This window comes from Mustela nivalis, assembly GCF_964662115.1.
Source record: "Mustela nivalis genome assembly, chromosome: 20".
Classification (NCBI taxonomy): domain Eukaryota; kingdom Metazoa; phylum Chordata; class Mammalia; order Carnivora; family Mustelidae; genus Mustela; species Mustela nivalis.
In genome coordinates this window covers 3,940,946-3,966,654 of record NC_139039.1, presented here as the reverse complement: position 1 = coordinate 3,966,654, position 25,709 = coordinate 3,940,946, and the positions used below count along the sequence as shown (strand labels likewise).

Genomic DNA, 25,709 nt, shown 5'->3' with positions numbered 1-25,709 from the left:
GTCACTTGCTTTCAGTCTGAAAAGCTTCCTCTAGTGTTTATTTTAGGGTGGGTTGGCTCGCAACAGATTCAGTTTTTGTTTATCGGAGAATCTTTTTACTTTATCTTCATTTTTGTAGAACTATTTCTCCCTTCAATTGTGCCAAATTTTTATTTATTTATTTTCATGGTCTTTTATTAGGTAAATGAGTGTTTATAATCATTATGTCTTATTACTGTATTGAACCTTTTATTAAGACAAAATATTTTTTTTTGTCTCGTAAACTTTTTTTTATCTAAAGCCTATTTTGTCTGATAGCCATTCCTGCCTTCTTTTGGTTACTGTATGCATTGAGAATCTTTTCCCCATCCTTTCATGTATAATCTATTTGTGTCTAAAGTGAGTCTCTTAGAGACATCATATAGTGAGATCATTTTTTTCTTAACCCATTCTGCCAACCTCTGTCTTTTGATTAGAGTTATTCCATTTACATGTAAGTAATTACTGATAAGGAGGGACTTACTTCTGTCATTTAGTTACTTAATTTCAATACAGTTTATAGCTTTTTTGTTTATTTCCTGTACTACTACTGTCTTTTGTGCTTAATTGAATTCTTTTTATAGTGAAACATTTAAATTCCCTTCTCTTTCTTTTTGTGTATATTCTATAACTATTTTCTTTGTGGTTACCATGGGGATTACATTTTACATCCTAAAGTTATAACACTATAATTTGAATTTATACTATTTTAAATTCAGTGACATACAAAAACTTTGCTTCTTTTCTGCTTTATTCCTACCCCTTTCAGTTACTGATGCCACAAAATTACACTTGTGTCCAAAAACATAAACTAATAATTTTTTGTTAATGTATTAGTCCTTTAAATTATGTAGAAAACAAAATGTGGTATTACAAATGAAACTTACCATAATACCACCTTTTAAACTAATAACTGTTTTTTTTTTTTAATGCTTAGGCAATTATGTAGAAAACAAAAGGTGGAGATACAAACCATTGTTACAAGAGCAGTAGCCCTTGTTTTTACCTTTACTGAGATCTTTATTTCTTAATATTGCTTCAAGTTGGTGTTTCCTTTTATTTCAACCTGCAGAGCTCCCTTTAGCATTTCTTGCAGGCTGAACTAGCTGTAATGAATTCCCTCAGCTTTTGTTTATCTGGGAATGTCATAATTTCTCTCTCACTTTGAAAGATAATTTGGCAGATATAGGATTCTTGGTTTACAGGTGTTTTGTTTTTGTTTTTAGCACTTTGAATATATCAGTGGCCTTCTAACCTTCTGACCACTAAAACTTCACATGAGAAGTTTGTTGATAACTTACTGAGGATTCCTTGTAGGTGATGAGTCACTTCTCTTTTGTTGCTTTCAGTATTCTCTTTGTTGCTTGACAGTTTGATGATAATGTGTCCTAGTATGAGTCTTTTTGAGTTTGTCCTATTAGGAGTTTGTTCACTTTCCTGGATATTTATATTCATGACTTTCATCAAACTTGGGGAATTTTCAACCATTGAATCTCAAATATTCTCTCTGACCCTTCTCTTTCTTTTCTCTTTTTGGGACTCCCACAATGCATATATTGGTCTACCAATTTGTGTCCCACAAATCTCTTAGATTCTGTTCACTTTTCTGTAATCTCTTTTTTTTCTTGGTCAGATTCACCTATTTCAGTTGTCCTAGTTTCATGTTTGCTGACTCTTTTGTCTGATCAAATCTGCCTTTTAACACCTCTAGTGAAATTCTCATTTCTGGAGGCACCTGGGTGGCTCAGTGGGTTAAAGCCTCTGCCTTCAGCTCAGGTCATGATCCCAGGGTCCTGGGATCAAGCCCCACATTGGGCTTTCTGCTCAGTGGGGAGCCTGCCCCCCCCACCTGCTTCTTTGCCTACTTGTGATCTCTGTCAAATAAGTAAATAAACTCTTTTTAAAAAATTCTCATTTCTGTTATTGTACTTTTCAGCTCAAGAATTTATCTTTCTCTCTCTTATTTTTTAATGCAGGCTCCATCTTGAGCCCAACATTAGGCTTGAACTCATAATCCTGAGATCAGGGGTCAGAGGCTTAACCAATTTAGCCCCAGGGGTTCCTGGAATTTCTTTTTAATTCATTTTCAGGTTTTCTATTTCTATTGATACTATCATTTTGTTCATACATCATTCTCTTGACTTTCTCCATGTATTCCTTTAGTTCTTGAGCATCGTTATTAAAGTTGTTTTAATATTAAATTTGTCTAGTATGTCTGCCAACTGATCTTCCTAAGGGATAGTTCCTTTGGATTTATTTTTTCCTTTGAATGGGCCATACGTTCCTTTTTTAAAGTATGCCTTATGATTCTTTGGTTGAAAATAGGACATTTGAATCTAATGATGTGGTAACTAGAAATCTGATTCTCTCCCCTCCCCAGGGTTTGCTGGGTTTTATTTTGCTTCTTATTGTTATCTTATTTTGTTATCTTATTCTTATTTAGGCTATCTACTAAGAATCTTCCAAGTGTCAGCATAAAGTGTAAATTTAACATCTTCTCAGGTCTTCTCCAAGATTTCATTATTCCCTGGGTATGCACAATGACTTTCTAATATTCCTATATGTATGGATGGTTTGAATGCTCTAGTCCTAGTCTTGCCTGGCTTCCAAAAGAGGAGAAAGAAAAAACGAATTAGGGAAGAGAAGGCACACAGCACCTCTGTCTTCACCTTTATGATCAAAATAGCAGTCATCTTTTAGAACACAGATCTTTCATATTTAGAGGACAGGATCTGTATTGGTCACCATAGCTCCCACCACCTGCATATACGTTTCTCCTACCACTCCTCCACTGCCTGCCATGGGGCTGCAGGTGGCAAATTGGTGCTTGTCACTGAGCTAATAGATGAAATTGACTGATATTAACCACAGTGTACCATCAAAGCCTTCTTCTAGAAGTTGCAAGCCCATTTCAATAGATAGATTACATCAGGGCCATTGTTGCCTAAGTGGGGAAGACAGATTCCCGGTGTTTCCTACTGCACTATCTTCCTGAAAACCTTCACCTTCATTTTTTTAATGGTTTTACTACATACAGTATTCTTGGTTAATGGATTGGTTTTTTTTTTAAATACTTTATTTATTTATTTGACAGAGACAGAGAGAGCACAAGCAAGGGAAAATGGCAGGCAGAGGGAAAGGGAGAAGCAGTCTTCCCACTGAGCAGGGAGCCTGAGGTGGGACTCAATCCCAGGACCTGAGATCATGACCAGATTCAAAGACAGATGCTTAACCAACTGAGACACTCAGGCATCCCATCCCAGTTAACAGGTTTTTCTTTCAGCACTTTGATTGTCATCCCACTGCCTCCTGGTCTTCATTTTTTTCTGGTAAGAAATCAGATATTAATCTTATTAGGGTTCCCTTGCATATAATGTTATTTTTTCTATTTGATTTTGATCAGTTTTTATTATGATGCATCTAGGTGTGGATCTCTGTTTATCTTAGTATTTGTTGGGTGTCTTGAATTTGTAGATTAGTGTTTTTCATCAAATGTGTGGGATTTTCACCCATTATTTCTTCAAAGATTTTTTAAGTTTTTTTTTTTTTTTTTTTTTTTAGTAATCTCTACACTAAAGGTGGGGTTGAATCTTATTAACTCTAAGATCAAGAGTCAGTCAGGCACCCCTCTCCAAATATTTTTCTGTTCTTCTCTCCCTCTCCCCATCATTTCTATTTCACCCTCCTTTCTTCTGGTACTTCCATTATGCCTATATTCACATGTTTAGAGGTATTTTGTTTCTCCGAATCTATTCATTTTCTTCCTTCTATGTTCTCTGTTTTTCAAATTGTGTGATCTATCTTCAAGTTCGCTGATATTTCTTCTGCAAGTTCAAGTAACTGTTGAGCTTCTCTAGTGAATTTTTCGTTTTAATTATTGTGCTTTATACCTTCAGAATATCCTTTGTAAAATTTCATATCCTTTGTAAAATTTGTACCTTTTTTTATTTTTGAGGAGATATTTTCATTTCTCCCTTTAAGCATGGTTTTCATTAGTTCATTGGAACTCACATTTATTTATTTTATTTATAATAATTGCTTTTAAGTCTTTGTTAATTCTGACATCTAGCCCTTCTCAGTTTCTGTTGCCTGCTCCCTCCACCCTTCTTATGAGTTAAATTATCCTATTTCTTTGCATATCTTTGTTAAAAACTGGGCATTTTAGATTATATATGGTACGATCTTTGGACACCGATTCTAGTGACCCACCCATCCTTCTTCCAGGCTTGTTGTATTTGTTGTTGTTGTTGTTGTTTTAATTTAATTACTTGACTAACTTAGTGAAGTTAGTTTCCCCTTCACGGTGAATGAAGTCTTTGATTTCCTTTCTTAGAAGGCGCAGCCTTGGGCATGCACATAGTCACCTGGGGTGACAGAGCTTCTAAAAGGCCTTTTTCTGTTTTCCTGATTTCTTTGTTAACCTATCTGCCTTTGCTGGTGTCAAACTCAGATATTAGCTCCATGGCAATGGATTGCTCTTTGTTTCAATGATGTACTAGTGCTTAAATTGTTCTGTAGTCTGATCCAATTAGATCTAGGCCTTTTTGCAGAAATTTTTGAAGTTAGTGTTTGAGGCTTGTTACGACCTTCAAAAGAGCCTTAAAGGCTCTTTTTACCTTTTTCTCTGTTCTCTCTGGTAAATTACCTAGCCTAAAAATAACCAAATGTGTTCTCTGGTGGAACTACCAGCTCCCTTTTCACTTTTTACCATGAAATTTTCCACTGTCCTTAAGAGTTCCCTTAGTCCTGAACTTACCCACACTCTTTCAGCTGAAATCAGTTCCTTTGGGGAAAGCTTCAGTGTTCTCTGTTCTTATGGCTTCCTCTCCCCTGGAGGAGGGGGGATCTATCACTCCTCTGTAGGGAGGTGTGTTACAGATCTGTTTCTCTAGAATTGGTATGCCTACTTTATGATCAGAACTCAATTGGGATGGTAGCTTCTGGTCTTCTTAGTTTGCCTCTCCTGGCATGGAAACTTCACCTTAAGAGCATCTAGGAAGAGGGTGATCAGAGTCCTGGTACTCTTGGCCTGCTGCACCTGGGGTAAAGTCTCCTCCCTGAGTGGGAGCTGGGTGGAGAGAGTCCTGACATTTTGGCTGCACTTGCCTGCAGAACAGCCTTTGTAACACAAGCCTAGGGGTATGAGAAATACTGGCTGCCTCCCCTCCTTGGGAGATACCACAGGACATGAGTGGGGAGAGAGGATATGTCTTTTTGGACATATCCACTCAGAATGGTTTCTGTAGCACTAAGCTGTGTGTGGGGTGGTGGCAGTGGTGATGGTTTAAGGCAAGAACAAGTCATGGTGTAAATGCCATCAGGCTGTTAATTTGCGTCTGTTTTTGAAGTGAACATCACCTCAAGATTTTATTGTCTTCATAATACAACAAAATATGGATAGAACTGGATCAGTTGGCCCTTTCTCTTATTTCCACCCAGTTCAAAATGCTTGCTTCTCTTGAGACAGCAATCTTAGGTCTGCAATTGGGGTCAATAAATTCAAGCCTCAGCACAATCTTCTTTGTAGTTTTAGCCTTTTTCCAGAAAATCGGCTTAGTCTGCCCACCATAGCCCCTCTGCTTCCTGTCATAATGCCACCTTCCCTGGACATAAAATCTTTTGCCTTTCTTATACTGTGTCACTTTGTGGGGTTGGTATTTGCCACACTTCTTGCAGAAAGTCCAGTGGGTTTTAGGAATGTTCACTATGAGGGCGCCTGGGTGGCTCAGTGGGTTAGGCCACTGCCTTTGGCTCAGGTCATGGTCTCAGGGTCCTGGGATCGAGCCCTGCATCGGGCTCTCTGCTCAGCGGAGAGCCTGCTTCCTCCTCTCTCTCTGCCTGCCTCTCTGCCTGCTTGTGATCTCTCTCTGTCAAATAAATAAATAAAATCTTTAAAAAAAAAAAAAAAGGAATGTTCACTATGTTTCCGAGAGTGCTATCTGCATGGGAAAAAAAAAAAAAAAAAGCCAGGCTCTTAATGTTAGTTTAGAAATTTAGATTTTCATGAATGTTTCTTCATTTGCTGTAAGACCTTAAGACAATTTGCAGAGACCTTAAATTGTTGTTCGAAAAAACTTTTTTTGACCAATCATCATAGTTAGGGTGAACATGTTGCCATTCCAGAAGTCATCTATTTGTTGCTAATATTGTACAGTTTGCCTCACCAAAAATACTTTAAAAACAAAGGATGTCTATTCATATCTCTTAGGATATTTTAAAAATGAAATTTTGATGATCTCAAAACCCCAAATACTATGAATTTAGAAAAGAATAAAAATTCTCAATAGATCTTTTGAGTTTAAAAAAATTTATCATTCAGAAAAAAATCTCAGTAAAATAAAACATATTCAAGGTAAAAAAGATATCAAGACATGGAATTTTAAGAGCAAACCTTTCCATTACTTTAAGTATAATAATTATAACTGCTTTTTTGCTTATTTGTAAATCACTGTTTGCTTTTTGATATTCTTCTTTCACATCGAGGATTGTACATAATATAAAATCATAATGCTCAGAAACACCAGTTATCATCACAAGAGCAATGCTCTTCATTCATTGGTTATCCAATTCACATGGTTGTTAATATCAGGAAGAGTAATAATCAAGCAGGTTTATAAATCTTCTTTTTCCTTTGAATGCTATTCATGGATGGCTGTCTTTTAAAAATCCTGGAACATAAATGGGAGTTTTCTTTTTACAGATCATATGGCCTTTTAAGTATCTTGTTTAATGTTGCTTACTACTGACTTTACAAAAGCCATAGGTGTTGAGTATGTGTGCATAATATTTTTAATAGCAAGAGATGATCATAGAATATTATTTGAACCAAAAAATCTATATCAAGTGAAACTTTCATTTGTTTTTACCATTGCTGTTACACTTCTAACAAAGGAATTACACAAATTATAGTTAAGAGGGAAAAAAAAAAAGATCTCATGTACTTGGACTTCCAGGTTAAAAGTTTTGCTAATAATTTTAAAACAGCACTCTTTCTTTACTGCAATGACAATTATTTTTAGTTCACATAACAGATATACAGTGACTAGACATTTAAATTATTTTACAAAATTTTAAAACTTCTTTAACTCAGAATTTGACAGTTCAAACTATGTAGCAGTTCAAAGTGAAGTTTTTATTTTCACTATAACCAAGTATAAAAAGAATGGCAACTAATTCCATCCTAATCCAGAAACCCATTTTAAAGAATCTGAGAACAACTGCTTAAATGTAAACAGTAAACAGCGAACAGATGACCACTTGTCACGGATATTTTACAAACAGATTTCGCAGGGTTTGGAAGTTAGGCTAGTGTTCAGTCATTTGTAAGTCCCTTCTAATTCTAAAATTATATGATTTTATAGTTTTTCTAACAGTTTTACCAAGAAAGTTATTTCTTCTCACCATTATTGCCAGATTACGTCATCACACATAAATGGAAATTTTAGTATGTTACTGTATGTGCTTAAAATAAATGTCATCTTTCAGAATATGCTGCAGTTCGCATGAGTGTGCCCCCCATTTGTTCCAGATTGAGACTGTGTCCATTTGTTTCAGACTGAGTTTCATCATGCTTGAATAGGACCTATTTCCTTTAATTGGCAAGATAATAAACACTACAGTAGACAAAATGAATTTTTAAAACATTCACCAAATGTTACATCTCGCATTCAGAAATAAGTAGCAATACCTCAAACTCCCTATGCTAAACTATGATAATTTATTTAAATGCAAACAGCTGGCATACATGCTGCTTGTTCAGTTCTCTCCAGAGATTTATGTTTGTTATGAAAAGAAACTCCAGGTTAAATCATAATGTTAAGATGCTAAGTAATTAGGATTGCCACTTTTATAATTCAGTGTTGGGTTCTTGGTTTTGGGGACACAAACACACATACACACACACATATTTCCTTTCAGGTAGACAACAATAAGATATATGCTTTGCAAGATGTTTACTCATATCCTCCAGGAATTGCTAGACAGATGAAATATAAAACCAAACTACTTTGTGGGTTTCTAAAACACTGATGAGATCCATGAATAACTAGAAAACATCCTCTGATTCCATAAAGTTAGTTCTATATGTTATCAGAACATACAACTTCAAGTAATCTTTTGATTATAACTTTCTATTTTTGAAATACTGGTTCATAAAAAATCAAGGTATTATCCACTGGCATCATAGCAGTAAGTCACATTGAAAACCATAGTTACAAAAGACACTTTTGAATGTTATTGTTTCATATTTTTAATACTGCCTTAAAAGGTCTGTTACTTTTCAACTATCTCGGTGTACTTTGAAATATAAAATAATTGTAAATTGGAACAATTATTCTAAATCTAAGTAGATAATTCCTAAGGCAGCATCTGTTTACTCAGAACATATTTTCATCTCAAATGTGTAACTAAAACTTCTCACAAAGTCAGAATACATCTCATAGTTTGAACAGAAACTTCACTGTTCAAATTTCAACATTCAGTAACATAAGCAGTACATATTAGATTGCTCTGGAATACAAATCACTCATTTAAGTAAATGGGATATAATTTCTAACTCGTGTTAAAAGTGAAGAAATCCTTTCTTAGTTGAAGATGTGACCAAAATCAATTTGTCATATTATGGTACAAATCAAACTCTACTGACACAACACTTTCATTAGAGATTTGGATACAGATTGTTATATCTAACAACAGCTGGGAACTAGAAGCTCCTTAATGTTGGGGGTGATGAAAGAAAAAGGTATACTATGGATCAGGCCCCCATTTTTATTACTTTATTCATAACAATGCCTACTTTATTGAAGAACAAACATCTCTTCCACTGGGGATATGCTTCTAATTTAAAAATTAGTGGGGAAAAAAAGCTGAACCCACTTTTAAAAATTTCATACTTATTTACTCATATTGACTAGGTATAGAATGACTCTTCAATTCCTGCTCTGAAGACAACCAATTTATTTTTTTAAGCATTGACTTGTCAACTTATCTTTGACAAGTGATTAAGAAAGATAAATCTTCTGACTTTACAAATAAGAATAGTAAGAATATATATATTCTGAGAAGTTACATCTCGTGATCTGACCTATACTTCTGACTTACAATGTAACTACATTCTTTTAATAACCTGCATTAATTTTAAATTTTAAACTTAAATTGTCCTTGCTATACTGTTCACATTCACTTTACTTTTCATTTTTACATTTCTATAAATACCCAAACAAAACTCCTCAATTTGAAACCAACTTACATTGGAGTTCTGAGGTTAGTTTACAACTTTTACGATATTTTGTTAAAATGTAAAAACCCTGAAATTACAAACAAAAAATTTACAATTTTATAGTATATATCTAATTTATTTTTTTAAAAAAATATTCTGAATGTTTTTATACAAGTACTCAAGTGTTATTTTTTTCAAATGAAACTCCTTATAGGCTAGAAGAGGGTGTGTGGTGTTGCCCCATTAAAAACCAATAAAAACATCATTTTTCTATGCTGGCACTTCAACTATTTCAAAGTAGTCATTCGGCAAAATCACGTAACCTCTCTCTGATATGTCGTCCTTCTCTTTCTGGAAGTGAACAACCTCCTTTAATTTTTCAAGCTGTCGTTCTTGTCTTCTGCATCGCTGCTGTGCAGTCTTGAGCTTCTTTCGGAGTTTTTCAACTTGTTGTTCTAGCTGATGAATCCTTTTTCTCTGGTGCATTGTATCCTCCACAGTATAGTTGTGGTCACAGAAAACTGAGAGATTATCAGGGGTCTGAAGAGGAGGCATTAGTAATCCAATAGTAGCATCCACCTGGGAAATGGGAGGTGTTAAAGGAGGCGGGGGAAGCTGTTCTTGTGGCTCCAAAAGATCTTCCTTCTACAACAACAATGCAGAGTATGTTCAAGTTTAGTAACTACAAATAACAGTTTAAAAGAATCCACCTGTGGAATTTAAGAATGACATTTTTACAAATTGGATAACCTAGAAGAAAAGGTTAAATTTCCAGAAACATACAGTCTTCCAAGAACAAATCAGAAAGAAATAGAAAATATGAATAGATCCATCATTAGTGATGAAATTGAAAAGGTAATCAAAAAACTCCCAAACTCATGAGTCCAGTAGCAGATGATAAATTCTACCAAATATGTAAGCAGTAATCATACCTATTCTCCTCAAAACAGTAAATACCTATTCTCCTCAAAATATTCCAAAAAACAGAAGAGAAAGGACTTCTAAATACATTCTATAAGGCCCGCATTACCCTGGTATCAAAAACAACAACAACAAAGAAGTACAGGACAATATCTCTGTTGAACATAGATGCAAAAATAAATATGAGCATATCTGACAATATGGTAAAAGGATCATTCACCATGATCAAGTGGGATTTATTCCAGGGATGCAAGGATGGTTCAATATTCATAAGTCAATGTGAAACACTACATTAACAAAACAAACCATAAAATCATATGAACATCTCAGTAAATGCAGAAAAAGCATTTGACAAAACTCAATATCCATTCATGATAAAAAGTCTCAACAAAGTTGCCTTAGAGGGAACATACCTCAAAATAATCAAGGTTATATATGAAAAATCCACAACTAACATCACACTCAGTGGTGAAAAACTGAGAACCTCTCCTCTAAGATCAGAAACAAGACAAGATGTCCACTCTTACAACTTTCATTCAACATAGTACTAGAAGTCCTAGCCATAGCAATCAGAAGAGAAAAATAAATAAAAGGCAGCCAAATTGGTAAGGAAGAAGTAAAACTATCACTATTTGCAGATGAAATGATACTATATATAGAAAACCCAAAAAACACCAACAAAAAACTACTAGAGGTCGTAAGTGAATCCAGTGAAGCTGCAGGATACAAAATTAATATATGGAAATCAGTTGTGTTTCTATACACTAATAATGAAGTAGCAGTAAAAGAAATTAAGAAAACAAATCCATTTATAATTGCACCAAATAGAATGAAACACCTAGGAATAAATTTAACCAAGGTGAAAGACCTAAACTCTGAAAACTGTAGAACAATGATGAAACAAATTGAAGATGACACAAATAAATGAAAAGATATATAACATTACCATGGATTGGAAGACTTAACATTATTTATTTGTTTGTTTTAGAGATTTAAACTATTTGTTTGACAGAGAGGGGCACAAGCAGGGGGAGTGGCAGGCAGAGGGCAAAGCAGCCTTCATGTCAACCAAGGGAGTCCAACATGGGACTCAATTCCAGGACCCTGGGACCATGACCTGAGCCAAAGGCAGCCACTTCACTGACTGAGCCACCCAGGTGTCCCAAGAATTAACATTGTTAAAATGTCCATACTACCCAAAGCAATCTACAGACTCAGTGCAATCCCTATGAAAATACCAACAGCATTTTTCAAAGAACTAGAAAAAAATAGTCTTAAAATTTGTATGGAACCACAAGAGACCCCAAATAACCAAAGCACACTTGCATGAGAAGAATGAATCTGGATATATCACAATCCCAATTTTCAAGATATACTACAAAGCTGCAGAATCAAAGCTGGCATAAAAACAAACATGTATCAGTGGAACAGAACAGAGAGCCCCAAAATAAACCCTTACAGTTAGTTAATCTACAACAAAAGAGTTAAGAATATATAATAGGGAAAAGACAAACTCTACAATAAATGGTGCTGGAGAAAGTACAGTTAGATGATAAAGAATGAAACTGGATCATTTTTTATATACCATACACAAAACTAAGTTAAAAACATTAAAAACTTCAATGTGGGACCTGAAACCATAAAAATCCTAGAAGAAAACACAGGCAGTAATTTCTTTGAGATCAGCTTTAGCAACATTTTTCTAGATGTGTCTCCTCCGGCAAGGATAACAAAAGCAAAATGAACAATTGTGACTACACCAAAATAAAAAGCTTTTGCATAGGGCAGGAAACCATCAACAAATGCAACTAGTGTGGGGCGCCTGGGTGGCCCAGTCGGAGAAGTACTCCACACTTGATTTTGGCTCAGGTCATGGTCTCAGGGTTTTAAGACTGAGTCCTGCGTTGGACTCTGTGCTCGGCAGGGGAGTCTACTTGAGATACTCTCTTTCCCTCTGCCCCCATGCACAATCTCTCTAAAATAAATAAATCTTTTTAAAAAATTAAATTAAAATTAAAAAGTAACATATGGGACACCTGAGTGACTCAGTCAGTTAAGTGTCTGTCTTCGGGTCAGGTCATGATCCCAGGTCCTGGGATTGAGTCCCAAGTCAGGCTCTTTGCTTAGCAGGAAGCATGCTTCTCTCTCAGCATGTCCATCTCCCTGCTTGTGCTTTCTCTCTTTCTCTCCCATTCTGATAAATAAATAATAATAAAAAACATGCAACCTATTGAATGCAAAAAGATATCTGCAAACAATATATCTGATAAAGAGTTAATTACCAAAATATATACAGAACTTATACAACACTATACCAAAGAAATAAATAATCCATTAAAAAAAATGGGCAGAGGATAGGGACATTATCCCAAAGACCTACACATGGCCAACAAACATGAAAAGATGCTCAACATCACTAATCATCAAGGAAATGAAAATCGGAACCACAAGGAGTTATCACCTTATATCTGTCAGAGTGGCTAGTATCAAAAAGACAAGAAATAAAAAGTGTTGGTGAGGTTATGGAAAAAAGGGAACCCTCTTGCACTGTTGGGGAGGACGCAAGTTGGCCCAGCGACTGTGGAAACCAATATGGATGTTTCTCAAAAACTTAAGAATAGAATTACCATATGATCCAATAATTCCACTACTGGGTATTTACCCAAAGAAAATGAAAACACTAATTTGAAAAGATACATGCACCCCTATGTTGACTGTATTATTTATAATAGCCCAGATGTGAAAGCAACCTAAGCATCCATTAACAGATGAATGCATACAGATGTTCTGTGTGTTTGTGTGTGTAGAGGGTATACATATATATCTATACACACACACACACGCACACACACACACACACGAATATTACTCAGCTATAAAAAATAATGAGCTCTCGCCATTTTGCAACAAAAGGCATAGACCTAGAAGGTATCATGCTAAGTGAAGAAAGCCAGAGAAAGACAAATAAATACCATGTGATTTCACTTATATGTGAAATCTAAAAGACAAAACAACTGAAAAACAAAAAAGCAGAAACAGACCCATAAATACAGAGAACAAAGTGATGATTGCCTGAGGGGAGAAGGGGGGTTGGGGGGATGGAAAAAATGGGCAGAGGGAGTTACAGGCTTCCAGTTATGGAATGAATAAGACAAAGGATGAAAGGTACAGCATAGAGAATTTGGTGAGCGGTGTTCTAACTGCCTTATATGGTGACAGATGGTAGCTATAGTGTGGGAAGCACAGCATAATAGGTAGATTTGTCTAATCAGCATGTTGTACACCTGAAACTAATGTAACATCATCATGTGTCAGCTACACTTCGATTAAAAAGAAGGAATATTAGACTTTTTTTTGTGAAGCCTCGAAATAGGAACATTCTAAAATGAGAAAACAGTTTAAGTTTTAATTATAGTTTTACACCTGAAGTAGAAATGGGATGCAAGAAAGAGAAGAACTGGTAAGATTTAATGAAATACCAAGCACTTAAAACTGAGGGTGGGGGGCACCTGGGTGGCTCAGTGGATTAAGCCTCTGCCTTCGGCTCAGGACAGGCTCAGCTTCCTGGGATCGAGCCCCACATCAGGCTCTCTGCTCAGCGGGGAGCCTGCTTCCCCCTCTCTCTGCCTACTTGTGATCTCTCTTTCTCTCTGTCAAATAAATAAAATCTTAAAACAACAACAACAACAAAAAAACCTGAGGGGGAAATATTTGAAACTGAATGGTCCCTGATAAAGAAAACCCAAAACTTATCAACATACATGTAGAGGTAGAGAGCGACCTTAAGGTAAATTACAAAGCTAGATTGACTTTCTTGATGTAGATGTTTAACTTAAATAAACTAATTTGTATTTTTAAAAAGTGTATCATGGTTAACAGTGGTTATCTTACAAGTGATGGCTTCCAGTAACATTTATTAACACTACTCTGAATATTCCACAATAAAAACATTAATTTTATAAATAGAAAGCCCAGTATTTTAAAACACACGTTACCTTGTCATGTGGCTCAGTACAGAGAAATATCGTGGGTACAGCATTCTCTTTGAGCAACTTGTTGTTGCACTCCCTCTTAAAGCAGTCCGGGGTAAAGTGTTCTGAACAGATACTGCTATACTTGGTGGGCTTAAAGTTTTTCCTTCGGACAGCAGCCTCCCATTTTTTGCAAAGACTGGGTCGAGTAAGAGGAAACCTAAGAAGAAGACATAATTCAGTTCTCTGACCTTCTTTTAAAAGGAAAAAAAAGAAGCACATTCAGACTTTCCTGATTAGGAAAGAAGTATCTTATACTGGTTTTAACAAGCTAAGGGACATCTGATTAAAACCCTAGAGCTGCTTTTTTTTTTTTTTTGACAGTTTTTGATTGTGCATTTATTCACCTTAGTTAAGAATGTACTTGTTTGAAAGATCCTTTAAATAAAGTGACTACCCACTACGTGTGACGCAAGTTGGGCCTCTCAGCATGGAGTTTTGTTTTGTTTTGTTTTGTTTTTAAAGCAGTATTTGGGGGTGTTGCATGTATCACTGAATTTTACTCCTGAAACCAATATTGCACTGTATGTTAGCTAGTTAGAATTTAAATAAAAATTTAAAAAAAAATAAAAAGCAGTATTTGTTACAGGAAACTTTTGATCACAGAGTAGTTACAAGAATGTCAGATACAATGATGTATACAATTTAAAAAGGACAGGCTGATTAAAAATTTACGAAATGTAAAAATACACATATTAAAAGTCAGCCATGCAGACAGTTGCATGCAGTAGGAAATGGAGGTGGGAAGTCAAGGGACATACGCAGTAATATTGCTTGTCTTCCTCTATTAAAGTAAATAACGTTCACTAACTGATACAGGTTGGTATTACACACACATCTAAATATACAAAGGTAAGTGGTATATCTCCTCTATCTCAGTTATTAAGGTTTAACTTTTTATGTCAAAGACACTAAGAGTTTCGGGTAAAATACTTACGAAAGGGTGAATCTCTACTGATTTTTTTTTTTTAACCAATGAAAACAAAATTGCATGTTTATATCTACATACTGCCAAAAAGAAGGTTCTAGTTCTCTTAGGATCAGTCTGACAAATATGAATTAATCAAATGATAATCAATGATAAATTTAAAATTTCACTCATTTATTTGTTTCTATAATATGTCTGGAGAAGACGAATTGAAAGGCAGTGGTCTATTAGTTTCATGAACTGGGATGTCCAAGTCTCTCCCCAGGTTTGGGAAGTTCTTATTTATTTTTTAATTTTTAAAATGTTTATTTATTTATTTTAGTCTTCCAATTTATTTTTAATTCCAGCATAAGAATATTACTTTTCTTAATTTACCTCAAAATCAACTGGAATATGTCCATCAGGCACAGATAAGGGGGCTTGGGAAGAGTTTAAATTTATTGTGATTTTGGGGCGCCTTGATGGCTCAGTGGGTTGATCCTCTGCCTTCGGCTCAGGTTATGATCTCAGGGTCCTGGGACTGAGCCCCACATCGGGTTCTCTGCTCAGCAGGGGGCCTGCTTCCTCCTCTCTGCCTGTGTCTCTGCCTACTTGTGATCCCTGTCTGTCAAATAAATAAATAAAATCTTTAAAAATAAAAAAAACTTTCACCATTGGCTACTTCAATTTAAAAAAAAAATTTTTGTGTGTGTGATTTTACTTTTCCAGGTCAAGTATTTAGTGAACTGGGGGGACTGGAAAGAAGCCAAAGGATGTTTCAACCCCTTGTTCCAGTTTCTCTTCCATGTAAGGCATGCTAGAGCCTAACTCTGCTATCATGAAGAACTGACCAATCTTTGGGACAGTTCTTTCCTTTGCCCAGAACAGCTGCTGCTACGGGGCCACCATGTAAAAACTAGTATAGGTAAAAGGATCCCTAGAAGATCCCTGCTGGAAATGGCCTCCAGAAATACAAACTGTGGTAGCAATCACTGGTAAAATTCAGCTCCTTACACCTCCTGTGTCAAGCACTACAAAATGCTCAGGCTGTTTATGGAGGTCTGTCAAGATGTTTCCCATCTAGTCCCCCCGAAACGGTTCTTTATAGCTAAAAATGAGAGGCAGACCAGCTCTTCCTGTGATTCATTTAACAGCCAGCAGAAACTATTTCTGATGTGTGAATGCCAGCCTTGGTTTCCAGAACCGGTGAGAGATTTTCCACATTTTTACATTCTTTCTGAGATATCATTAGAAATGGGGTTTGTGGGGAGCAGACTGTATGCAACTGTGTCACCATCTTCTGACTGATTTCCACACTTTCAAAGAACTGGAACTCATCAACTTTAAGAAATTCCAGTAAATTAAAGAAGTAATACCAGTAGATCCTGAAGTAAGTTTAAGGGCAGGGGATGGTGGTGGTGGGACATCAATCAATACTCAAGATCTATGTTGTAAGGCACTCGTTTCTATTGGGTTCCTCTCAAATCAAACATCAAGTGCATCTACATCCCCTGTTAAACACAAACGACCCCATCAAGAGAACTGAAGAAATACTGAATTTTTGCCCTGGTAATTATTTACCTATGAATAATTGCTATAATTTACCACAGGGTTTCATTTCTTAGCTGTCATCTATTTACAGTCAGGAATTCTTGCAAAACAAGTTAATGGAAATGCAGAAAAATCTGCAAATACTGCATTTGGCTGAATGAAAATGCTGCCGTGTCCCGTTCTGCAGACATCCGATGATCATTAAATTGTTTTCATTTGCCAGTTTTCTTTTCCCATTTTCAAGAGAACATGTCTCCCTCCAGGACTCTAACTGCAGCACTTTCTGGATGAAACAGACCTGAAGTCGTGGGGCAGGTGCTTTTCCCAGGGCTTCCCCCAGGCGCCCGTGACAGGTCACCCTGAGTCCTATCAGGACACCGGACTTTGGCCGGTGTCGTTATTGTCCACGTTATTGCTGCCGAGCGCGGAAAACGGCAAGTGTTCATCTGGGCCGGACCAGGAGCTTCTCTAAACTTGGAGGTCCTTAAAGGTTAGTTCCTAGAAATGGGGTAAGCACGTCCTCCCTGAAATCCTGGCCCGAAACCAATGTCTCCCATCCACAGCAAGGATGGCAAAAAGTGGCTTCGTCATTTTAAAGGTCTGTGCCTCGATTCCAGACTCACTTCCATTGCCACCTGGCTTCTCTACTACCCCAGGGCGAGATCCAGGTGCCTCTCGGCACGGGGGTCGTCGGACATCGCTCCTGGGTCGCGAACACGCCAACCCGAGGCCACGGGCGAACCTCGCACACGGGTTCCGACCCACGAGCGCGAGAAACGGTCACCGCGGCCACGCGCGCCGAGAACGCGCAGCCCTGGGCAGTGGGGCGCGAGCTCCACCCGGGGGCGGGCACGCCCACCGCTCGCGGCCGGACAGACCTTGAGGAGGGCTCGATCGTGCCCCGCCCTTGCCTCCGCCCCTGCCCCGCCCCTCCCATTAGGTCTCGCGCGGACACGCGCCTGGCTCCGCCCCCGAGCCTAACCGGCCGCGCGCCCCCAGCCCGAGCTGGGGCCAACCCCGCGAGACGCGCAGGGTACCTACTTGTGGAAAGAGACGGGCTTATCCTTATCATATCGGTTCTTGCAGCCGTAGGCGGAACAAGACTGCACCATCCTTCCGGTCTTCAGTCACTTCACTTCGGCCGCTCCAGCAGGCAGGCGAAGCTGCTATCAATGTCGCCGCGCTGGGCTTTGACGCCCTCGCTTCTTCTGTAGCTTTGGTCAGCAGTCAGAGTGATGATAAGCTCACTAGGGTTGACTATTGTACCCGTTTTGTTGTTTGCATTAGCGGAAGGAGCACAGCCATCGCCCGTCTCCCATCTCCAAGATGGCGGAGGCAGCTTCAACCTCACCTCTCGCGAGGAGTGTGTCTCACTGTCTCCGATTAGCCCCGAGGTCAGAGGTAACGTTCCTTGGGAAGCAGCCCATTGGCTAAGGCCAGGCGTTGCGGAAGTAGGTGGGGCCTCGAGCTTCCGGAAGGGAGAAAGGGGTGTTTGGGAGGAGAGGCGAGGGGAAGGGAGGGGACCGGGCGTGAGCGTAGGGCAGGGCTCAGCAACCTGTGTGACTGCCTTGTGTTAATTTATCCGGGACGGTTTAGGGTGGAGAGCAGCGCGGTCTTTGGGTCTGGTGGCCTGAAGGAGGACAGGTGTTAAAGCTGAGGTCGTTGGGTAATCTTCCTTTTGATTTAAAAGGGCAGCCACGGATGGTGTATGATTTATCAGTGAAACTTCGTGGATCCCTTTCCCACATCGCCAGTTTTCATCCCATTACCTGTCGCTGCAGGTATAATAAAGGCTCTTGAGAGCTCAGGCGCCAGAATTTTGGCAATGAAAGAAGACACCCAGTCCCTCTGAAGGCTCCCATCGCTGTAGTGTTCTGCACGTGCTGTTGAAAATCATGAACTGCTGCGGCTGTTTTCCCACCATCTGCCTCCTGGTGCGTGCCCCTCCCCTCTGTGTAGATCAGAGCCTGGAAATCTGGATAGGAAGCTGTTGACAAACTCCAAGGCTCTATTACACTTTTCCTGATCCACACCACCCCCCCCCCCCCCCCCCCCCGCCAACCCCCTTAAATCCTGATGTTTCCCCAGGGTTCCATCCTCAGCCCTCCTCTGACTCTAAACACCCTGCTGCTTGAATTCAATAAAATGCTATGATTTCCTAAATCTTCTATTTCTTATGTAAATTTTCCTGCCTTCGGATTATCATCCGTGAATTACCCATTCATTTGCTTAAACCGGAAACCTTAGTTTTCTTTCTTACCCACTACTGCCAGGTTAATTGTATAGAATAAGTAAATACTTATTAAATCCACTCCTCTCCATCTGTCTTTTAATTGTTCTTGATCAGGCGCTCAGACGAATGCAACCACCCCTGACCATCTCCAGTTTTGCCTCTCCAGTCTTTCCTCCATATTAAGTAATTGTCATACACCTGTTCACATCATTCAGAAGCTGCCTCCTCTACTGGATAAAATCCAGACTTCTAATGGTGAGTCATAAAGTCCTTGAGGACCAGCTACCTCTACTATTTCACCATCATCTCCACCCACTTGTCTTTAACTTAACTCTTTCCTAGGATTCTATTTTACACAGGACAGACTTACGTAAATAGGCTGTTTTCCCTTAGCTTAAAATGCTTTTCTCTGGCCTCGCCACCTTCATAATGTGACCTCAGTGGTTATGTTTCCTAACAAGCTTTCTTTATCCTCTTTTTCTTAAGCTGCCCAACTTGGGCATCTCTCTTGCTCCAATGAAAACTTGCACTTAACCTCTCTATATGATTTTGAACCATACTGTAATATGTGTGCTTGTCTCACTTCATGAACTAAGATCCTGTTGAGGAGAAGGACTTTGTCTTACTTAGCCTTGTAACCCCATCAGCTTGCAGTGTCTGGCATAAATTAAGTATCTAGAAAATGTCTGTTAAATTAACTGGGCCCAGAAACCTTGTGCCTAAAATAATTTCAGAGCCATATCCCTTTACCAAATACTAAAATAATTTATTTTATTAGCATTTCTAGGGATAGACAGGCAGTAAATTCCTCCGTGGTTTGCTGTCAGTAAGGATCAGAATGTGATAATTGCTTGTGAACTGAAATGTATATTTTAAAAGTTCACTGAAATTCTTTACTCATCAATAGATTCAGCAAATATTTACTAAATATTTACTAAGCGTTTGCTAGGTTCTAGGAGCTTGGGATGCATGTGAATAAGACCAAAATTTCTGCCCACCAAAGTGGGGGGTTTGGGGAGTAGGGAAGGAAAAAATGAAATAAGATGGGATCAGGAGGGAGACAAACCAAAAGAGACTCTTAATCTCACAAAACAAACTGAGGGTTGCTGGGGGAGGGGAGTAGGGAGAGGGTGATTGGGTTATGGACACTGGGGAAGGTATGTTCTATGGTGAGTGCTGTGACGTGTGTAAACCTGGCAATTCACAGACCTGTACCCCTGGGGCTAATAATACATTATATGTTAATAAAAAATTTTTTAAAAATTTCTGCCCTCACGGAGCTAATGTTCTAGTGGAGGTTAGAGAAGGCAGAGAACATACCACCATATGTCATATTAAAAGGTGAAAAGAGCTATGTGGTTGTGAGGGGATTGCAATTTTAAATAAGTGACTCGAGCTAAGATTTGGAATAGGCAAGAGTTAGCTAGGAGGATATCTGTGGGAAGAGCCTTGCAGGCAGAGGAAATGGCTAAGGCAAAACTCCTGAGGCTCAGTGTCCCCAGCCTATACAAAGAACAGTAAAGGGGCCTGTGTAGCTGGAGCAGACTGAGCCGGGCTGGGCTGGGAATATATATATATATAGCCAGGGTAAACAGGATGAGGTCCTGCAGGGACTTGTAAGCTAGTGTAAGGACTTCTCACTTTGACTCTGAGATGGACAACATGCTTTAAGCAGAGTAGTGATCCAGTGTTTTAAAGCAATCACTCTGCTGTGTTGAATATAGATAGCAGGGAGGCAGGGAGACTGACTGGTAGGCAGGCTTCTGTGACAATGCAGGTGAGAGATGATGGCTTACACCTGGGTGGTAACAATGAAGGAGTAAGAAATGATCTTGTCTTCTCCCTTTTCCCCCTTCCATTTTTTTATTAACCTTTATTGAGCAGATGGCAGACATTATGCTAGGTCTTGCTCTTGGTGAGTAAGGTTAACAGTGCCTCTCTTCACAGGGCTTATCCTAGTGAGGGAAGACAGACAAAAAAATGTGAATAAAATCACATTGTGCTTGGGTGCCTGGGTGGCTCAGTCGGTTAACCATCTGCCTTCAGCTCAGGTCATGATCCCAGGGTCCTGGGATCAAGCCCAGCTTCAGGCTCCCTGCTCAGCAGGAAGCTTCTCCCTCTCCTGCTGCTTGAATTCCCTCTCTTGCGGGGTCTCTCTTGGTCAAATATATAAAATCTCTAAAAAATAATAATAGTATTGTGCTGAGATTCCTGAATACATTAGAATGTTATAAGGGTTAATGAGGTTAGAGGAGGGCTAACTAACTTACTTTAGTTTGGGTAGTTAGGTCGTTTGGGTAGTTAGGTCGTCAGAGACGTGAACATTTTGTTGAGGACCAAAGAATGGAAAAAAATCTAGTAGTAAAAGAATGAAAATGGGGAGGCCAGGAGGAGCATTCTCCATACAGGGAGTGTGTACTAAGGCCCTGTGGCAGTAGTGAGTTTCGTATTTTCTGGGAACTGAATGGAGGCTGGGGTGTAGACCTAGGGAGCCAGGGGGAAAAGGACATGAAGTGAGGTTGAAGTAGGTGATTTTAAATGCAGAAGGAAGCCAATGAACCTTTTTAGGCAGTGAAGAGACGTGACATTTTTAAGCATCATTCTGGCTATTAGCTGAAGAGTTTATCAGAGGGGAAGCAGTGCACGTGAGTTGCAGACCATTTAAGAGGCCACTGCAGGCAAGTAATACAGCGTGGTAATTTGGACTAAGGTAGTGGCAGTGGAGATAGAATGACCAGGATATGAGAGTAGTTGGAGGTAGAAATGTCAAGGCTTGGTGCTGACAGATGGATGTGAGAATGAAGAAGACAGAGGAATCGAGGTATTAAGGTTGATTTGTACTTGAATTTCTGGCTTGAGCATTTAGATGGAGGGATGGTGGTACCTTTTACCGAAATGCAGATGGCCTTTAAAAAAGAAGAGAGCTATATACCCTCACCAAACAGAGGACTCACAGGATGGGAGCAATTTATGAAGTGGGGTCATGAGCTCTGGGAGTGTAGGACTGGGAAATGTCGGAAGAGAAAGAATGTATGAATGTGCAGAGGTTGGTAATGCAAGCCACTAAAGAAACATGCAAGGATCACCAACCAGTGCAGAGTACCCTTTTGAGGTCTCTGATCATTTTTAATCTGTTTAGAGTGGAACTAGTCAATTTCATTATTTGGTTGGGTTTCCCTCAGTGAAATTCTCTTCTTCAGTCCCCTTTTTTCTGTTTTCGTTCTTCCAGCTATCTGTAACTTGGAAGTGAAATCTACATTTTTATTATTTACTGAAAATAATCCTAATGTTTCCTTACTCTGAAATGGTAAATTTACTGACAAAGTAAATTGCCTATAATTTTTAAAATGTTACTTGAACTGAATGTTGCATTTTTCTTTCTAAAACACCATCCCAAATTAAATTTTCACTTTGTTTGGTATACAAATTAATTTCTTTTTTTTTTTTTTAAAGATTTTATTTATTTACTTGACAGAGAGAAATCACAAGTAGGCAGAGAGGCAGGCAGAGAGAGAGAGAGAGGAGGAAGCAGGCTCCCTGCTGAGCAGAGAGCCCGATGCGGGACTCGATCCCAGGACCCTGAGATCATGACCTGAGCCGAAGGCAGCGGCTTAACCACTGAGCCACCCAGGCGCCCCTACAAATTAATTTCTTAATAGAAATTAAGTTAGAATAGAAATTTCTTTTTTTTTTTTTAAAGATTTTATTTATTTATTTGACAGAAAGAGGGATCACAAGTAGGCAGAGAGGCAGGCAGAGAGAGAGGAGGAAGCAGGCTCCCTGCTGAGCAGAGAGCCCGATGCGGGACTCGATCCCAGGACCCTGAGATCATGACCTGAGCCGAAGGCAGCGGCTTAACCCACTGAGCCACCCAGGCGCCCAGAATAGAAATTTCTTAATAGAAGAATAATTTCCACTTTCTCTAAACAAATTTATACTCATTGTCTGTTTTTCTTCTCTCCCTTGCCTGTTTCTTCTCAACATTTCATAAGGCTCAAAGAACTACTCTCTACTTGTCAAGGGGTGACTGCCAGGAACATTTACTTTCAAAGATAATAATCTGCCTTTTTAATAATCCAAATGTCCATTGTGTTATAGTCATACCAAGGAATATTATACAGCAATCAAAGTAAAGAAACTGACACAACAATATGGATGGTTCCTACCTAATATCGAAGAAGTCCCGCAAAAGCAAATATAGGATCCTATTTTTTTAAAGAGTAAAAAAGGTAAGTAAAAGTCAGAAGTTACTTTGGGGTAGAGAGGCAATGAAAGGGGGCTTACAGGATAGTGGTAATGTGTCTTTTGACAGAGGTGAGAGTTAAACACTACGTTCACTTTATGATAATTCATCATCTGATCCTGATGATTTAGAAAATCTCTGGTGTAAGTACACTGAGGATTGCTGGAGGGGAGGTGGGTGGAGGGATAGGGTAATTGGGAGACAGGCATGAAGGAGATCACCTGATGTAATGAGCACTGGGTGTTCTATGCAACTGATGAATCACTAAATTCTATGTCCGAAACCATTAATACACTATCTGTTAAACTGAATTTAAATAAAAATTTTTTCTAAAATCCCTGGTGTTTATTCTACTTTAATAGTTTACTACGCAAACAAGGGCTATACAAGATAGGCAAAATTGCCTTTCTTTTACAAAACAGGAAAGATGTTTATGTACTCATTTGATCTCTTCATTTGGTCCCTTACATAAAGTGTCAAAAATGAAAATATCTCTTAGCTTTATATGCCCATCTAAGGGAATGAGAATAAATAGAGGTAAATTGAGGAAGGCTGATTAGAAGTCTGATGTTTTTCAAAGTCTTAAGAGGCCAAGAGCTAATTTACTAATGGATTTTTTAAGGAAATAGATTAATACAGGTTTTAAGGGAAAAAAAAGAAAATGTAACCCTTGAAAGGGTAACTTCTGTCAATTATTCAAGAAGGGTAAACTGTCTTGTTAGATAAACTGGGGAAAAAGCTACTTGTTTTGATGTAGGAGAGGGATAAGAACTAAAGATGTTTTAAACTCACTAATATCTAATAGCTCAGATGTTAATTTCTATCCAACTATGCTCTTTTTTCTATAAACAACTTTTATTAAAAAAACCCTAGCATTCATTCTCTGTGACCCTCATTATCCTTATCTATAGAGTAAAGCTATGGGACTAAATGAAGAATTCTTAATTTGGAATTCATGAATGGCCAGGTCTTTGAATCATCTGAAAATGAAAGAAAATTATACATACATGTGTATATGTGCATTTTTTCTGGGGAGCTATCTGTAGCTTTCATCTGGTTTCCTAAGGTCCCTTTCAGTCTAATATTCTAGGATTCGTGAAACAAAGATTAATTTTCATGTAGATATAAATTAAAGGTTTTCTCTAAGATTGATTAGGATTAGTGTTTTAATCTGAATGTCAGGTATTATTTTCTTTGTCCCCCCCCCAAGATTTATTTACTTATTTTAGAGAGAGAGGGGAAGAAAGAAAGAATATTTATTTATTTATTTATTTATTTGTCAGAGAGAGCGCGAGAGTGAGCACAGGCAGACAGAGTGGAAGGCAGAGTCAGAGGGAGAAGCAGGCTCCCTGCGGAGCAAGGAGCCCGATGTGGGCCTCGATCCCAGGATGCTGGGATCACAACCTGAGCCGAAGGCAGCTGCTTAACCAACTGAGCCACCCAGGCGTCCTGAGAGAAAGAATCTTAAGCAGGTTCCTTACCTAGCATGAAGCCTGACACAGGGCTCAATCTCAAAACCTTGAGATCATGACCTAAGCCACAACCAAGAGTCGGTCACTTAACTGACTGAGTCACCCAGGCGCCCCACGAATGTCCCGCATTTTTAAACACCTTTTCAAAATTTTGTTTTTAAACAAAATCCAAACTGTTAGATACTGGTTTTAAACATTATTAGCCTTTAGCCCTCTCCTATATCACATGTTATACTGCCCTCGAAAGGCCTACAGCTAAATACCACTAGTCTGAAAGAATAAGGACAGTGTCCAGACATATTCAGTGTTTCCAAATGGAAACTTTCCTACTGTTTACTCCTCTTGTGCACCCTTCTGGGACATGGAACAGATCAGAGGATGAGGGTGGGTGAAGACGACAGTGACTGGTAACACCTCAAATTTGCTAGTAGGCAATGCTTAAAACAAATACTGATCCCATGAAGATGGTCGGGTTCTGAGAGAATAACAAAAACTCAGTGTTTGTCTATTTCTTTAATAGTATCACCTCCTGTCAACAGCTCTTTCAGCCCACTGGCCTGGTCCTGGGAAACTAAGACTTACGGCCATAAAAACTTGAGCGCCCTTTCCTATTCTGACCCATTCCCAAGTTTATTCATTGCTGCTTAGCAAAAAAAGGGCCTGTACATTACAAATGTACATTAGTACATTTAATGCTTCCAAGAGGAATGAGGGAAGGTGTTGGTGCAAACATAAGGGCACCGATTCAGAAAAGAACATTTCAGCATCCCAAGAACGGATAAAAACCATCCGATCGTTTCAATAGATGCAGCAAAAGTATTTGACAAAGTACATATCCATTCATGATAGAAACCCTCACCAGAGTAGGCTTGAGGGAACATATCTCAACATAATAAAGGCCATATATGAAAAACCCATAACTAACATCCTACTCAATGCTGAAAAGCTGAGAGCTTTCCCCCTACAGTCTGGAACAAGACAAGGATGTCTACTCTCACTTTCATTCAACATAGTACTGCTACCCGCAGAGATAAGACAAGAAAAATAAAAGGCATCCAGATTGGTAAGGAAGAAGGAAAACTTCCACTCTTTGCAGATGACATAATATGCAGAAAA

The 25,709-nt window shown here is 38.6% G+C and overlaps 1 protein-coding gene, 2 long non-coding RNA genes and 1 pseudogene across 5 annotated transcripts; 2 read left to right on the top strand and 2 right to left on the bottom strand.

The window, feature by feature from the left end:
* Positions 1 to 2,116: 2,116 nt before the first annotated feature.
* LOC309855303 (ribosomal protein eL42-like pseudogene) lies at positions 2,117 to 5,780 on the bottom strand (annotated as a pseudogene). The gene has a single exon. The product of its transcript is annotated as a ribosomal protein eL42-like pseudogene (transcript).
* A 528-nt stretch (positions 5,781 to 6,308) lies between these two features.
* THAP1 (THAP domain containing 1) lies at positions 6,309 to 18,023 on the bottom strand (the record flags this gene model as incomplete). 2 transcript variants are annotated; one of them, XM_082715211.1, is made up of 3 exons in its annotated part: positions 6,309 to 9,880; positions 14,152 to 14,347; positions 17,687 to 18,023. In XM_082715211.1, the coding sequence occupies 3 exons, from the start codon at positions 17,755 to 17,757 to the stop codon at positions 9,506 to 9,508; spliced, it is 642 nt and encodes a 213-aa protein (XP_082571337.1). In that variant the 3' UTR covers positions 6,309 to 9,505. The 2 variants fall into 2 exon arrangements, with proteins under 2 accessions (XP_082571337.1, XP_082571336.1); XM_082715210.1 differs by having other exon boundaries at positions 17,269 to 17,717.
* On the top strand, positions 12,890 to 15,967 carry LOC309855180. Its single transcript, XR_014306648.1, has 3 exons — positions 12,890 to 13,616; positions 14,981 to 15,039; positions 15,824 to 15,967. It is a non-coding gene; the product is annotated as an uncharacterized lncRNA (long non-coding RNA).
* LOC309855175 lies at positions 17,652 to 18,808 on the top strand. The gene is made up of 2 exons (XR_014306643.1): positions 17,652 to 18,046; positions 18,427 to 18,808. It is a non-coding gene; the product is annotated as an uncharacterized lncRNA (long non-coding RNA).
* The last annotated feature ends 6,901 nt before the right edge of the window (positions 18,809 to 25,709 follow it).